This window comes from Notothenia rossii (assembly GCF_949606895.1).
Source record: "Notothenia rossii genome assembly, chromosome: 8".
In the NCBI taxonomy this organism is placed as follows: domain Eukaryota; kingdom Metazoa; phylum Chordata; class Actinopteri; order Perciformes; family Nototheniidae; genus Notothenia; species Notothenia rossii.
The window spans coordinates 81,768,608-81,786,578 of NC_136906.1; the positions used below are offsets into that span (position 1 = coordinate 81,768,608).

General features: G+C 41.4%; 1 protein-coding gene across 2 annotated transcripts in view; it reads left to right on the forward strand.

Moving 5' to 3' along the window:
* The window catches only part of pex7 (peroxisomal biogenesis factor 7), a 45,949-nt gene extending 30,638 nt beyond the window's left edge, over window positions 1-15,311 (forward strand). Inside the window, exons 9-10 of one of the 2 annotated variants that reach the window (XM_079646403.1) lie at window positions 848-903; window positions 15,114-15,307. In XM_079646403.1, the coding sequence (XP_079502529.1) occupies window positions 848-903; window positions 15,114-15,237 (180 nt within the window). In that variant the 3' untranslated portion in view covers window positions 15,238-15,307. Of the gene's footprint in view, window positions 1-847; window positions 904-15,113 lie in introns of both variants that reach the window. The other variant, XM_079646404.1, reaches the window with a different exon arrangement.
* Window positions 15,312-17,971: the final 2,660 nt, after the last annotated feature.

Genomic DNA, 17,971 nt, shown 5'->3' on the forward strand with positions numbered 1-17,971 from the left:
AGAGAGAGAGAGAGAGAGAGAGAGAGAGAGAGAGAGAGAGAGAGCAGCGAGTGTTTTAAACGAGGCCGTTCTAAATGTGCAGGGTAAGAGGGGTGAAGCCTTCAGAGGCGCAGAGGTGGAACAAATGAATAGAGTTCGAGGTGCTCAGCAGACAGAGGGAGAAAACAACTCTCTGAGGAGTCCTCTCCTCAAACTGCTGAGCAGAAATAAAAGTCCTGCCTGCGGACATTTCTCACTTTGATGTAAAAAAAAAGGAAATGTAAAATCCAGTTTTTTAAACATTCACACGCCTTTTTACCAGATGATGAGGGACGAGCCTCGAGCTGCAGACTGAAAAGAGACGTCAGGAAAACGTGAAATAAGCTCTGAATAAAACGTGTTACTCGACAGGAAGTGAATATTATACAAGAACAATCAAACTCTATAATGTGTGTTTCATTCCTCCTTTGGGGTTTTTCCCTCTCCTGTAGTTCTGTAGGTGTGAGTGCATGTAAATGGTCTGCATGCTAACAAATGCTTTTTCAGAATTTACATTTTTGGTTCACTATTTCCTTTTTTTCTCATCATTTAACTTCTTTCCTCATGATCGCTTTTTTTCTGAACGTAATTGGATTTTTTCCACATAATTTTATTATTATTATTCTTCACTATTTTATTATTATTACTATTTTTTATTCTATTTTATTTCTCACAATTTCACTTTTTTTTTTTAACAATTTCACTTTTTTTTCACAATTTCAGTTTCTTTTCTTCTTTCTCATACTGAAATGTTATTCTCCAGAATTTTACTTTTTGTTAACAATTTCACTTTTGATAGATTTTCTCTTTTCCATTCCTTTTCCTGCAGTTCTCTCCGTTCAGTAAGACGGTGTTGGCGTCCTGCTCGTACGACTTTACAGTCAGGTAAGATCTACTTTTATTACTTCTTGCTGTCTTTTGTTTTGGGTCGTTGTTGCACTTTTGCTCCTGCGGGCCACCGTACTCCCATGAACGATTTAATGATCCACAAAGTAAGAACTTCCCAGTAACTGATTTCCCGGTTAAAGTAAAGCTTTTGAGAGAGAGAGAGAGAGAGAGAGAGAGAGAGAGAGAGAGAGAGAGAGAGAGAGAGAGAGAGAGAGAGAGAGAGAGAGAGAGAGAGAGAGAGAGAGAGAGAGAGAGAGAGAGAGAGAGACTTTATTTATCCCAATTTAGGAAATTCTTTTGTCACAGAGGCAGAAATGTGTTCTGATTTTGTAAAAGAGAATCAACAATACAAAATGAAACACAAATATTAAATCAAATCTACACAAAACAATCTGGATGGTTAAAATAAAGAGTCAAAGAAACAGCAGGGTCCAGCTCGACCAGCTAAGAGGCTGCAGAACGGAGACCCTTTTCTGCTTACTCTCCTTTTCTTTCAATTACCGGGCAGAGCGGATGAGAAGTGTCGCGGTAATGAGGAAGGACAACGGTGATGATGAAGTGATAAAGTGAACTGGTGTGTGAGAAGAGAGAGAGAGAGAGATGAGAGGAGAGTTAATGATATAATGCACGACTGCCTCTGTGTGTTTAATGAGAATATGCTGCTTCATAATCCCTCTCTCCGTCTCACTGGTCCCTAAAGTTGCTGAATAATCTATTTCAACACATTTGAACTCATGCATGATTGCACATCTTTGTGTTATATATAGATAACATTGATATATGAACATTGCACCATCATTTGTTGTTTCACTGCTTAGTCTGAGCAAATATTATAAAATATGGGTTTTCATTTTTCTGTTGTAAATACTTACTCAATTAAGAATACATCTAATATATTTACTATTATTATTATTAGTTGTATAACTGCTCAGTCTTGAAACTTTCATTATTTTTAAATATTATGTTTTATTCAGGATTGCTGCGTTCTGTAGATTTGTCCACGCAGTAAAAACATAGAAAATGAAAACTCTCTTCCCCAATTCCTTTCTGAAAAACACAGATAGTCCACAGAGACGGGCATTTCCCTCGATTACAGTAATATAATAATAACAATTACAGTTTACGTGTTTCAATTTTCCATCATTATCATTTCTAGATAAGAAAAAGATTAGAAACAAGTTTCAACTCGTACCGATAAAGAAGAGACTTATGGGTAATGTGTTAATGAGGTAATTAGAGCCTCCTGTAGTCCATGATCAACACACACACACACACACACACACACACACTGATGAGATGAAGTGAAAGGGTGTTATCGCAGCAGTAATGAATGAATGGATTATCTCAGAGAGGGGGGCAGAGCTAATAACGAGGAGTCAGATTAAATTAAAGATACCGTTTATAATTTATAAATTCACAATCTGGGGTTTTCTGACGAAACACGCTGAGAAAAAGTCTTCATGTTTCACGTCGTTAACATTCAGCTTCAGAGCAGTTTTGTGTCATGTCTTTTAAATTGAAAAGCTGTTCCTGTTTCCTGTTCGTCCAATCAATCCACAGATGGACCTTTTTCTGTGCGTCCACCTGAAGTCCAGATTCTCTCTTGGCTCCGGTCTTGGTCTCCTCCATCTCCACACTTATGACATTTCTGTCTTTGTATTTGCAAAATGCTACGTCTTTTTACGCTACGATCTAACTGTGTCTCTGTGCTACTGAGTGAGTACAGAGTGGTGGGTTTATTTAAAAAGAATAATGCATTTTATTTATAGAGAGCGTTTGAAACGTACTCAAAGACGAGTACGTTTCAAACGCCGTATCGCCAAACCACACATTTTTCGTTTAGATCTGAGGACTTGCGTCTCGCCCCTAAAGCATACTGAAATGTAGCTGTCAATCATCCATGATGACATATACAGGTGTATTCAATCCTAAACCTCCTCCCACACACACCTGTTGTTATGTTCGCTGTGTAAACACACACACACACACACACACACACACACACACACACACACACACACACACACACACACACACACACACACACCCCTATCAATCTCTTCTCGTCCTTTGTTCTTTGTCTAAAGTCTCTGTTTTTATTGGACGTCATGGAGGGAAACCATTCATGTTCAGATGCCATCAGTTTTTTTTCCTTTTACTCTTTGATTCATTCACTTTTCTCAACCCTTTCCGATGATTGGCGTCAGCTGCTTTTTGTTTTTCTGGCGTTTAATGAAATGGTATATTTAATGAGGCACTAAAACAGACCATAACACATTTCAAGCCACAAAGCAAACAGGAGAGCACACACCTCTGCTATGGCTGCTCTACACACTTATATTACACTTAGACATGTATTGTATCTCCTAAACAAGGCCTTAGCACCGTAACAGGAGATGTTACGTAACGTACAATGAGAAGTACGAAAGAAGTCGTGAGGATTCAGGATCTTTCAGCTCTAAACTTCATTTGAATCCATTTGTCTTTTTTTGCTAAGACTTCAAGAAAATATATTTAGCTTTAGGGTTCACCACATGTTGAGTGCTAACTAGCATGCTAACACTTAGTCAACATGGAAACAATGGTAAGCATTAAACCAGCTTCACCTCAGTCTGTTTCTGCATGTCAGCATTAGCCTTTAGCTTAACCCATAGCTGTTGATCTGCGCCAACATCAAAGCCTTTCTTCGCCAAATTAAAAAGGCTACCATTATCCAACACTTCCTACAATCGGAGTCATTTTGGTGAGCGTCATTCTGTGTTTCCGGGCAGGAACAGTCGAGGTAATAGATCAGAAAACAACCGGTTAGTTTGAAAGACAATGGCTGATCACATCCAGCAAGTTGTTGCTCACTTTCTGTATAGCATGTTCTCCTTTGTGATGGCGGAGCTACAGCTTTGACATCTCTTTGTGTTAGACATTTTTTTTTCTCAAAAATCTGACTTTTTTTTCAAAAGATTGAGTTTTTCTCAAAAAATCTGACTATTTGAGTTTTTCTCAAAATATAAAAATCCATTTTTTTCTCAAAACTCGGACTTTTTCAAAAAATCTCAAAATGCTGTCTTTTTCTCAAAATTCTGTCTTTTTCTGAATACTTAAAAAAGTTAATAATCCCTGGTCCCCGGCTTGAGCTTGAATCTCAGGATCCATGTATCTGTGATCCTCTCCAGAATGGAAGTAGTCATCACATACAGAGCATCAACTAGTTCCTGAACAGTGTCCTTCACATGCTGATATCCAAGAGAGGGAGTTCCACAGTCACAAGATGGAGGAATAGAAAGCAGTATTCAATGTTTACTTCAGATTAGCTCCACGTCAGAAATGAGCATGCTTGTCATATGTCTCTCTCCATAGAGGCTGAATCATCATGTTAATCACATAGCTATCATATGCCTCAAACAGTCCTGATGCTCTTCTAGGTAATCACACATCCTGTCATGTTCTCAGCTACAGTTGATACCTTTGTTAGCATGCTGCTCTCATGTTGGAGGAGGACATTCACTATTTCCCTACACTTTGCTTCACGTTTTATGGAACGAGTATATCCTGCTTCACGGTGATATCCAGCTCTTTGCGTGTCCTTATCAGATGTTAAAATGTGCATCATGTGGTCATTATGTGCCTCATGAGGCCGTGTGTGTGTAGCAGCAGGTTGAACGTTTCCTGTTTGCTTTAGATAGCATGATCTCCTACCATTCATTTCCTGTGTATTATTAATGATATAGCATCAATAACACGAGGATCCGATCGTTCTCTTTACACTTCTCTCCGGTTTTTAGTTTCATGCCAACCCCTTTATTTCCTTTTTCCTTTCTCTAATGACTCTCAGAGAGAATAGTGTGATGCAAACACAAAGCTGACATGCAGGTGGAACTGCACCGAACACAAAGGAAGCAAATAATTACCTGTGCCTGCAGACAAAAGAGAGCGCACACACACACACACACACACACACACACACACACACACACACACACACACACACACGTCCTAAACCTATAATCTGAATCACGATCTGACACTGAACCCACTCTCTGCTAAAATAAACGCAGATGTTTTTGGGAGGTTTTTTTTTTATCTTGTTGACTCACTTCTTGATGGTTCTTAGTTAATGCTTTTTTTGGCGCTTCTCCAAATTCAAGTTCTTTAATATTTAGGATCTGCGACACTGAGTCTGATCCAATATGTATGTTTGTATAGAAGCTGAATTTATACGATGCTGATTAAACATGAACCGGGCGATCGGGATAACAGCTGAAACAACTACATCTGGAATCTATTTATCACTAACTACTACTTGAAGATGTTCCTCGTCTTCCTCGTCCTCCTCCTCGTCTTCCTCATTACAGTCAGCAGTAACTCTTTATGAGCCAATCAGGTCTCTCGAGGCTCTGCAGGATTATTACCCTGATTCTTAATGCACTGAAATGGCAGCGCTGGGACAGAAATGCATTATTTATAGTGGATATATTTTTATTGCCACTTCACTTCATTACTCGGCTGACTCTGAGTGATGAGTGCGACTTCAGCTTCTTGCAAACACCGGACCTCTGAAGGATGGTTAGAGTTACGGATTACTGGGTCTATATAATAACATTGAATAGAGATTTAAGTAACATGTGTTTTTAGAGTCAAACTGTCTTTTCTCACTAAGCATCAATTTAAAGAGGCCCAGTACTGCTTCATGGGGTTTCCCTCAACTGTAGTGTGTTCTATAGGTTGCATGAAAATGGTCTGCAGAGGCTTAAATACCTGTAGTTCCTGTACATAGTGACATCATTATGCAACACTCACGCTTAGGGATGGGTATCGTTAGGATTTTATTGATCCCGATACCGATGCTGCTTATCGATACCGGTATTTTTCGATCCTCTTGTCGATACTTTTCAATAATTTGGGGCTCAAAATTATAGACATGATTACAAGATGTGAAGATTAAACAGTCATTTTATTGTAATTGTTTATTTATTATTTAATGAAACTTTTTCAATGTCGTACCAAGCAGGTGTGAGTGTGTCTCTGGAAGGGGGCGGTAATTAGGGGCAGTTCATAAATCCATGTAAACAACGAGACGCTGCGTGCGCACCTCCGGTCGGCTAACCGTTATAATCCGTTTATTATTTTTAATTGTAATGATGGATTATCAGTCATTATTTTCAAGTTACACAGAGACATTGGATTAACCGTTTTCATGCCCTTGAACACAAAACAGCAAAGGTATACATAACTAGCATCATGGCTACGTAAAGTAAAGTCGTTTTCTTGCCCTTTCCTGGCTGCTAGTTCAGTGAGTTTTGGTCGTACAGTGACGAGACGTACACCAATCTGTGGAATCTCAGCTTTCATGTGATGTGTTGTGCAGATCAAATGACGTAGAAAAGATCGCTTTTGCCAGTTATGTGTAGCCGTTAGCCCCGTTAGCCCGTTTCGCTAAGTATTGATTTAGACTTTGTGTTGGACTTCTGTTCCGTGTAGGTCAAATGGTTCATATCGTCTGTTAGCTGAGTTTCTTCCCGTTAAGTGGGTATGCATTATTAATAGGTTGTTAAATGTTGAGACGCTGTTTCTAGCAAGGTGTTGCGTCTGCTCCCGGGAGTCTCACAATAATAAGAGCGCTGTTAGGAGAGATGACGAGTGGCATTCACAGTGACCAATCAGAGTGGTACTCACTGGATACGTCACACGGGATGAGGGTTCCCAACCAACTAGAATTGTTTAAACTAAGGAAGTAGCGTAATTCATATACCAATTGCAGCACCGTTTGTGGAGCAGCCTAACGCTATACCAACACCGTTCAATCAGGTACCGGTACAGACTTAGTACCGGCTCTCGATACCCATCCCTATTCAAGCTCCTATTGGCTAGTGCTCTCTAAGTGGTTGATCAATCACAACGGAGCTGGCCAGCTAACCAATCACAGCTGACATTAAATACTGATATACACCTGAACATCAGCAGGAGAGAACTCTTTAAAGTAGAGACACTACATACTGATATACACCTGAACATCAGCAGGAGAGAACTCTTTAAAGTAGAGACACTACATACTGATATACAACTGAACATCAGCAGGAGAGGACTCTTTAAAGTAGAGACACTACATATTGATATACACCTGAACATCAGCTGGAGAGGACTCTTTAAAGTAGAGACACTACATACTGATATACACCTGAACATCAGCAGGAGAGAACTCTTTAAAGTAGAGACACTACATACTGATATACAACTGAACATCAGCAGGAGAGGACTCTTTAAAGTAGAGACACTACATACTGATATACACCTGAACATCAGCAGGAGAGGACTCTTTAAAGTAGAGACACTACATACTGATATACACCTGAACATCAGCAGGAGAGAACTCTTTAAAGTAGAGACACTACATACTGATATACAACTGAACATCAGCAGGAGAGGACTCTTTAAAGTAGAGACACTACATACTGATATACACCTGAACATCAGCAGGAGAGGACTCTTTAAAGTAGAGACACTACATACTGATATACACCTGAACATCAGCAGGAGAGGACTCTTTAAAGTACAGACACTACATACTGATATACACCTGAACATCAGCAGGAGAGGACTCTTTAAAGTAGAGACACTACATACTGATATACACCTGAACATCAGCAGGAGAGGACTCTTTAAAGTAGAGACACTACATACTGATATACACCTGGACATCAGCAGGAGAGGACTCTTTAAAGTAGAGACACTACATACTGATATACACCTGAACATCAGCAGGAGAGGACTCTTTAAAGTAGAGACACTACATACTGATATACACCTGAACTTCAGCAGGAGAGGACTCTTTAAAGTGTGTTTGAAAATACATCCTCTCAGACTAATAATCTTTTTCTTCCCATATGCAACAAAGTGACCCGTTAGGATAAAGGAAGTCAAAGTGCTTCCATATTTTGCTCCACTTTTTTTTTCTTTTTTTTATAAATACTGATTCGACAACTTTCGTTTTTACTTCCTGAAAAAAGTTTATACACACACACACACACACACACCTGAAAATAGTCCCTGTTACGTACCCCACTAAGGTCTAGGGGACCTGGAGACAATAACATACAACCAATAATCACGAGGGAGTCAGTGTAACAGTTGACAAAAGGTTTATTTGCGTAAACCCAGAACCGAACAGACATATAATTGAAACACTCGGTTGGTGAGGAGGAGGAGGAGGAGGAGGAGGAGGAGGAGGAGGAGGAGGAGGAGGAGGAGGAGGAGGAGGAGGAGGAGGAGGAGTCAAAGGATTGTGCCAAACAAAAGAAACAAGCATAACAAAACCAGGCCTATCTCTACATCTATCCTTTGAAACCAAAACTCAAACAATAAAAACTCATACTAACTAAAATACAAAGAATTTGACAAAACAATATACATGGGTGGCAACAATCCGCTAACCTAGTGTGTCTGAACATTAGTTAGCTACGTGGTGAGAAATGTACAGGGTACCCCAGACTTACCTAACTCCCCCACCTCTCAACACACACACTTTCAAAAAGGTCAGACAATACAAAGATCATGAGTTGCTAAACACTGCAGGCTCCTTCATCAGCAACAGGCCCAGAGTGAGAGAGAGAGAGAAGACTTCCTGGGTGCCTCCTTTATGGTCGGACCTGGCTGCTGATAGGCCAGCTGAGGATGAGGGGATCCAATCAGCCATCAGATTCAGGTGCACAGGCAGACTCCGATCAGCTGCTGATTAGCTGTGCAGAAGACAGGGAGAAGAGAGAAACACAAGAGGGAAGGAAAACCCCACAAGTCCAGCCTGCCTGGCACGTAACACCCCCACACATATAAATCCTAACAGTATGTTTGGACCCGACAATATACATTTTCTATTTACATAGCACGAGATAGTGCATCGGAAGAACATTATCGGCCCCCTTTAGTAGACAGAGCAGAACCAGGTACAGGCAATAGAACCAACACCTTGTCACCTGGCTGAAACAAAACACACACACACACACACACACACACACACACACACACACACACACACACACACACACACACACACACACACACACACACACACACAGTGGGGCAAAAAAGTATTTAGTCAGCCACCAATTGTTCAAGTTCTCCCACTTAAAAAGATGAGAGAGGCCTGTAATTTTCATCCTAGGTATACCTCAACTATGAGAGACAGAATGAGAAAAAAAAAATGGACAGGTGTCTTTTATTCTGATAACGAGTTCAAACAGGTGACATTAATACAGTTAACAAGTGGAGGACAGAGGAGGCTCTTAAAGAAGAAGTTACAGGTCTGTGAGAGACAGAAATCTTGTTTGGTTGTAGGTGACCAAATACTTATTTTACAAATACATTCTCTCATTCTGTCTCTCATAGTTGAGGTATACCTAGGATGAACATTACAGACCTCTCATCTTTTTAAGTGGGAGAACTTGCACAATTGGTGGCTGACTAGATACTTTTTTGCCCCACTGTACATACATGTACAGTCATAGAAAGTGAGTGTGAGGAGTGATTTACACTAACAACTCACTCAATATATAACATCTCTCAATTCTGTCCCCAGACACCACTCACTCATTGTGTGTGTGTGTGTGTGTGTGTGTGTGTGTGTGTGTGTGTGTGTGTGTGTGTGTGTGTGTGTGTGTGTGTGTGTGTGTGTGTGTGTGTGTGTGTGTGTGTGTGTGTGTGTGTTCAGTATTACTATGGGCCTAATGGAGCCTGATGGGGTCTGCAGTGTTCCCTCTGAAAATGATTTAATTACATTTGCAAAGTGGATGAGTCTGGAGGTTGCTGCGTCAGGGCTTTGGCACACACACACACACGCACACACACACACACACACACACACACACACGCACACACACACACACACACACACACACACACACACACACACACACACACACACACACACACACACACACACACAGTCTTTCAATTAGTCTGATTGGCCGCTGCGGCCTGACGTCTGGTTTTTTATTGGCTCTATGTTTCACTTGCTCTCCTTCCTCTTTCACTTCTTCATTCATCTTTTCTCTTAATCTCATTCTCTAAATTGCACTGCTTTTTAAATCTGTTCTACATAAACCCTTCCTCTCCCTGCAAAAGTCTTACTCATCTTCCTCCATGCTGTTCTGTAATAAATCTCCTGTGTTCGTGTTTTCTTATTCATTCAACTCACTTCGACCGTTATGTCGACGTTAAGTTTCCTTCTTTATGTTTTAGTATTTATTTGACGTTGCCTTTTCGGAGGAGCCTTGCTCTTCAGAATGTTTCACTTAAAGCCAACATGTATTCCCTCGATCCTCTGGAGATCAGGAATATTGAGTTTATTAGAAATGCAGGCTTTAGTTTTGAAGATTCCTCGTCGAAAACCAGAATCGGTGCCACTTTACAACAAGACTACCCGTATAAAGGGTTAAGAATAGTTTGTAATTCACTTATTAATCAGGTTGTGAACACTTTATGAATCCTTAATAAGCTTTTATAAGACATGAGGTAAACAGGTCGACTGTGACCGGTTGCTTGCCAAATAGTGAGCCCACATGTATCTGTGCTGCTAAGTCTTATATTGGCTACCTAGCTTACTTCGTCTCCTTCCTCAGCCAGCATCCTTGGTATCTGTTGCTCACTGAGTTGATTCTCGCTAAGTAGCCAATATAAGGCTTAGTCATCTTGCCAAATAGTGAGCCTGTGTTGATGTATGAACACTACGTTAGAACTGGTTTGTAAATGGTTCTTAATGATTAATAAAGTGTTTACAACCTAATTCATAACCTAATTATAAACCCTTTATGAATCCTTTATAAGGGTGGTCTTATTGTAAAGTGGTTGCCCAGAATCTTTGGACCATGAAATAATCGTCCGGGATCTGATGATAGTACATCCAAAAGTCAAATCCATACATCTTTCTTTGTGACGAAATGTTAGATAACTAGAAACTAAGAGTGACCAGCATCTCTGTCTCGCTGATCAATGAGATGCAAACAAGTACGGAGCATTTCCACTACAGCGCGGAGCTCGCTTTAAGCGTGCCGTGCCTGTTTTTGGTTGTGTTTCCACTTGGCGTAGCACCGGCTAGCGGGTATTATTTCACAGTTTTCTGGCCCCATAAAATCCAGATTCTTTCCGGGCCAACAACCAGGCTGAGTCGGGCTGAGTCTAAACTAGAGAGAGAATCGCTGGCTAGGGGGCTACAACTACAACAAGATGAACATATCTGACCGTGATTTAATTTAATACACGTTTCAAAATGATGCCGAAGTAACAACATACTGATACCGGATAGTAAAAACCATGAATTAATGCTTTGACAAGTCTGCAGACAGACGGCAGGCGAAAAACCTTTTAAAATGCGTGTTTTCTGAATGGAGATCGGCTAAGCTAACGTTGTAAATGCTCCGACCGTCCACACTCACAACAACGGCCTACACAGACATAAATAAACCAGTGACTGTATTCTCCATGACACAGACAGTCTGTGGTTTGGACTTGTTTAACTTTAGTCTAGTTTCTAAACAGATATGAGGAGCTGTGAGCTCTGAGGGCTAACAGCTAATGGCTGATGTTGGTTTTGTGGTTCTCATTGAAGATGACGTCACGGCTCCGCCTACACTGCGTTACTATAGTTACTGCCCCAGCTGCTAAACTGTAATGGAAACGCAGCATAAAGTGAGGCTGGCTTAATAAGGCCTAACGAGGTCTAACGAGGCCTGGCCATACCGAGCGAGGCCGTGTAGTGAAGATGCGCCATTACATCCAATATCACAGTCCCTGTTCACTTATATAAATATATACTTGATTAAATCAGCTGGTGGTGTTATCTGTTTGAATGATATCTTATTGTTTTGAAATAGTTTCTGTTTCAGTATTATAGCTTGTTTATTGTGCTGCATATCAACTGGATATTACTCACTCAGTGGTAGTGTGTAATAGTTATATTTCTCTCTTTTGGCTGGGTCATTCTTGAACAAATCTGAATTTTATAATTGTGGTTAAACAAAGGATATGTAAAAGGTTATAGAAGGGATTCTTCTGTGTGATTAATCTTTATGGAAAGCTGTTAGTTAATTACATCACATGTCACTTGTTAGACGCTTTTATTCAAAGAAAAAGCGACGTACATACTCAACACTGAGGGCGATCCCCTCAGGAGCACTTTGGGGTGAAGTGTCTCAGGGACACAACGACATGCTGACTGCAGCGGGGTTTGAACCTGTGACCCCCTGATCCCAACACCAACGCACTAGTCCACTGCGTCACAGCCTTAATCAGTCTTAATGTATCTCAATCCCTGCTGTGGCTCAAAATCTGAATTGTGGACATTAATGAAACATTTATATAAAGTGTAATTCATATATTTCACTAGTTTTGTGAACCTAAGACTTTAGCAAACCAAATCTAAAACACCCAAAACAATTGGATGACATGGGTCACTGTGTTTTCACAAGAGTTCTGAAGATTTCCAAAATTCTGATGTCAAATGTTCCGCTTTGAAGCTAATTATCTCATCACTCAGTGCTCTAAAGGGAGTGAGTTGTATTTCTAGCAAGACCAGAGGCTGTCTTGAACATTTTGATAAGTAAAACATGGGGTGCCATGTTATAACAAGAACATTTCAAACGTGATGTAAGGAGACATCTACAAATCGAGAAAAGACCCTAAAGGCACGGACACACCAGGTCGAATTGGGCCGACGATGAGCGTCGACACGCCCTACTCAGATTCGTGTGTCCCGCACCGTCGTGTCTTTTCAGCCGTGCCGACGCCTTTTCGGCCAAAGGCAGTCGGCAAAAGAAATCACTCTGATTGGCTGTTCAGCTAGCGAATCAGAGCATGAGAAGCGAAACGGAAGTGAGGGACCCAAACAAACTACTAAGAAGGAAAATGTGAGATTCCATTGAACTCCAGCTCTCCTCTCAGGTTGGGGGAAGCCCCGTGAGCTTCTCGCTGGACAGGGAACATGGAACACGCTATTTGTATTTGTTTATATCACGCAGTCTGTTCTTCTTCTCTCGATTATCACGCAGTCTGTTCTTCTTCTCTCGGTTATCACGCAGTCTGTCTTCTGGTTGTTGCCTCTTTTGAATGACGAACACACACTACCGCCGCCTGCTGGTAAGGAGAGGTATTGCCACTCACACATGCGCAGTTCGTACGTGCTTCTTGACCGTCGGCTGAAGTCTTTGCGGTGTGTTCCAGTGCGACACATGGCCAAGACGCAGAGACTTGAGGCGAGACAACAGTCGGGTCCGTCAGTTCTTTGGTGTCAGCTTGGTGTGTCCGGGCCTTAAGACAGGGTGTCCGCGGGGTTTTAAAAAGTATTAAAAGTTGATAAATCAATTTAGCGAAAATTAAGGCTTTTAAAAAGTATTAAAAAGTATTAAACGGCATTTTCCAAGGTATTAAGAAGTCCCACAGCAACGACAACATGAAACACCCTTTAATTTACTGAAACGACATGTCGGGAAACCCCACAAGGCGGCCCCATGCATAGCGCGCCGTAAAATGCTGCTTATTATTTTAAGTTTCGTTGCCTTGCTCCGCTCTGTGTGTGTGTGGGGGGGGGGGGGAATAAACGACTACGGTAACGGGTCCCAAGGTGGGTGGACCGGCATACGCAACGCTCTGGGGGTCCAACGGCTCCGTGTGTAAGCCCTATATGATCATTTTCTGATAACGATGAAAGAGCCCGCCTCCCTCTCCCCACGTCTCCTGCTGCTGCTGGGCTGTCAGAAGAGGGGGAGGAAAAGAGAGGCAGTCACCGTTTATTAAATATTCTTATATTATTATACAGAGAACAGAGTCGTTATCAATTTGTTTTAAAGCTCAATAAATAACAAAGAAGACCTCTGACCGGCACTTTCCTAATTTTGTACGGAAGATTTAAACTTTAACGGACATGTTGACCGGCGGAACATTTTTTTAACGGAAACTGCCGCACGGTCCCCTCGTTCCTTGGAAGAGGCGGAGAGGTGGGTGTTTTTCATCTGCTGGTGGACTACCTGAGAGATACAGGAGGAGAACACGCCGTCCACCGCGGAGAATAAACAGAAGGGCAACCATGGCAACCATGCTCCGGGTTCTTCTTCGCTGCTTTTGGTGTATTTCGGGCGGCAGCAGCGCCACTTACAGGCATGACATAATACTACATCGTTTCCAGCATTTGCAGCGGTCTAGTGTGAACGGACACGTTAATGAATCGAATGCGTGTGAACGGAAGACTTTTTTGCGCTTGCGTATGCGTTTTACCGTGTGGGGCCGGGGTCTAAGCCAAACTATATACGGTCACAGAGATCTGCTATTTTAAAGTAAAGTCAACACATATAGACCCTAAATATAGTCTATATTAAGAACGAGAAAAGTCTTAACACATATATCCTTTTTTGTAAACATATGACAAATGTGTGAGGGTGATGACGTCAGAGCATCGTCCTATGTGCCAGGGCTTAGCCCCGGACAGCCCCAGCTCAATTTAACCCCTGGGTATTTGTGAGGGAGCTCCTATATGGCATTACCCCGCTGAAGCTCACCAAAGTTTAACATATTTCATAGTTCAAAGTTTTGTCAATTGTTTTGTTTATTGGTCAAATACTGGTTTCTAATGTTTTCTGAGGAGTTTTACTGGAATGAAAGAGCACAGAGTACAGAAGCAACAAAGCAGCATACTGCATTAAACCTGACCTTCACAGAGAGGTTGAAGTTCATGTGGAGAGGAGGCTTCAGTAGTCTGTCTGCACTGTTTAGTTTTGCTATCTTACAATCAATATAGTAAATGTGAGGTAAAGTGTGTTGCCAATGTAACCGGTTAGAACTCAAAGTTGCGATGAGGTCTTAAAATGTATGGAAAGGGTCTTAAAAAAGGTCTTAAAAGGGATTACATTTGACTTCAGGATTCCTGCATACACCCTGTAAGACTCCAAAGGGTTAAATGGCTGGTTGCACTTATTGTAAGTTAAATGAAATGTAACGTAAAGTGAAATGTGTGTGTGTGTGTGTGTGTGTGTGTGTGTGTGTGTGTGTGTGTGTGTGTGTGTGTGTGTGTGTGTGTGTGTGTGTGTGTGTGTGTGTGTGTGTGTGTGTGTGTGTGTGTGTGTGTGTGTGTGTGTGTGTGTGTGTGTGTGTGTGTGTGTGTGTGTGTGTGTGTGTGTGTGTGTGTGTGTGTGTGTGTGTGTGTGTGTGTGTGTGTGTGTGTGTGTGTGCAGGTTCTGGGACTTCAGTATGAACCCTCCTCTTCTGGAAACTGTGGAGCATCACTCAGAGTTTGTGTGTGGACTGGACTTTAATCTGCATATCCCCAACCAGGTAACACAAGTCTTGAATATTTAAATGTTTCCCCATTTGATTTCCAGATACTTACATCTTGGAAGCCAAACACACTCTGAGTCCACATCTGTTTATCCATCTGTGTTTGAGTGTGTGCTGTGGTTCCTGAAATGGTGCCATCCATCAGTGTGTGTGTGCACATTAGCTTAACCCACTCACAGTAATACACAGTCACACACACTAAGCTGTGTGAGGACATGTGTTGGGTAAATGTGTCGTGAATTGAAAAGGCCACTCGTGTCTAATTCAGTTGTTCGGCTAATTTGAACAGACGCTATCTCTCTCTACGTGTGGGGGAAAGAGTTACAGAAAATGTACTTGGTTGGACTTTGCAATTGGGAAATAAGTTTTAAAATTAGCAGCAGTTGTTAGCAGGCTTTGCAAGGTTATTATTTAGTCTGTTTACTCTCTATTTTCCCTCATATTAGTCCCTTACAAATACTCACTAGAGCACCAAATATGGATTAGTACGCAGCTGAAAATAGTCCCTATCAAAAAGTCACCAAAGCACCAAATGTGGATTAGTACACCGCTAAAATTTGTCCCCAACTAATACTAAATAAAGCACAAGATGTGGATTAATCCGCCACAGAAAATTGGCCCCGACAGATACTCACTAGAGCACCAAATGTGGATTGATCTACTGTTGCAAAAAGTCCTCCCCCAAGAGATGAAAATGTGATATTAAATCAAACGGAGATAAGTGCGTGGAAAAAAGTGATGGAAAATATTCTTGGTTGGACGTGGTGATGGGAAATTAGTTTTAAAATCAGCTGCTGGCTTTGCAAGGTTATCACTCAGTCTGTTTACTCTCTATTTCCCTCTAATCACTGATTGATAATTGCCTTTTCTGTCAAGATAATTCATTAATCTGATATATTCTGTTTACCTATTAGACTTTTTAGTATCAATGACACTGTATTCCCATATTTTAGGATCCTAGGAAATGACTCAGGTTGTCTGAAGGCTTTACGACCTTATCACTCCTACCTTACTGCGTCATTTTGAAACTCTCGCACTTCCTTTAAAAAGCTTCCAACCTTTTTAATGTCATGTAGAGTATCTTCATCTGACCCTGATCTGAAGAAGCTCTGCATGTTTTACTCCATTAAACTTAAGCGGTGCGTACACCCCGCTCACCATTTTACAGAACGTACCATTAGTTTTGAGATTGATTTCTTCCCCTCTGGGTGGTCATCAGATTCAGTTCATGTCAGCAACACTTTGGAAATCCACTTTCAGGTGAGACAGGTTACAAAAAACTCTTCCATGAGACTCTAACACCCAATAAGTGGAGCGTCTGCCAGACAGAAACTTTTTAATGGAAGAAAACGGACCAAAAGTCAAATAGAACCAAACATCGATTCATCCGCCGCTGTAAAAAGTCCCCATGATTACTCAATAAGCACCAGATGTGGATTATCCGTCTCTGAAAATAGTCCCCATCAAATAGTCCCCATCAAATAGTCCCCATCAAATAGTCCCCGTCAAATATTCACAATTGGACCAAACATGGATTCATCCGCCGCTGAAAATAGTCCCCATCAAATAATCCCCATTAAATAGTCCCCGTCAAATAGTCCCCGTCAAATAGTCCCCATCAAATAGTCCCCGTCAGATGGTCCTCGTCAAATAGTCCCCGTCAAATAGTCCCCATCAGATAGTCCCTGTCAAATATTCCCCGTCAAATAGTCCCCTTCAAATAGTCCCCGTTAAATAGACCCCTTTAAATAGTCCCCATCAAATAATCCCCATTAAATAGTCCTCGTCAAATAGTCCCCGTCAAATAGTCCCCATCAAATAGTCCCCGTCAGATGGTCCTCGTCAAATAGTCCCCGTCAAATAGTCCCCATCAGATAGTCCCTGTCAAATATTCCCCGTCAAATAGTCCCCTTCAAATAGTCCCCGTTAAATAGACCCCTTTAAATAGTCCCCTTTAAATAGTCCCCGTCAAAGAGTCCCCATCAAATAGTCCCCGTCAAATAGTCCCCATCAAATAGTCCCCATCAAATAGTCCCCGTTAAATAGACCCCTTTAAATAGTCCCCTTTAAATAGTCCCCGTCAAAGAGTCCCCATCAAATAGTCCCCGTCAAAGAGTCCCCATCAAATAGTCCCCGTCAAATAGTCCCCGTTAAATAGACCCCTTTAAATAGTCCCCTTTAAATAGTCCCCGTCAAAGAGTCCCCGTCTAATAGTCCTCATCAAATAGTCCTCGTCAAATAGTCCCCGTCTAATAGTCCCTATCTAATAATCCCAATCAAATAGTCCCCATCAAATAGTCCCCGTCAAATAGTCCCCGTTAAATAGACCCCTTTAAATAGTCCCCTTTAAATAGTCCCCTTTAAATAGTCCCCGTCAAAGACTCCCCGTCAAATAGTCCCCATCAAATAGTCCCAATTGGACCAAATGCGGATTAATCCGCAGCTGAAAAAAGTCCCCAACAAATCCACAAATGTCTGCATTTCTGTTTGATCATAACTTGTGGTTAAGGATTTACTGAGCATGTTTTAAAAACAAATCTATATATTTGTGTTTTTTAAAGTTTTGAGTGGGCTTGGATCCGAGAGCCACGGACAGGAAGTTAGAAAATATTGCGTGAAATTGTTGGTTTTCCTTTTTTTGTGCGAGTTGTTTTGACGTTAACCTTCCTGCGTCCCTTCACCCTTTCACTCTACGCCTCTATCTCCACAACATGGACCGGGGGTTTTCAAAGGAAACCAATAATTGCTTTCTGGA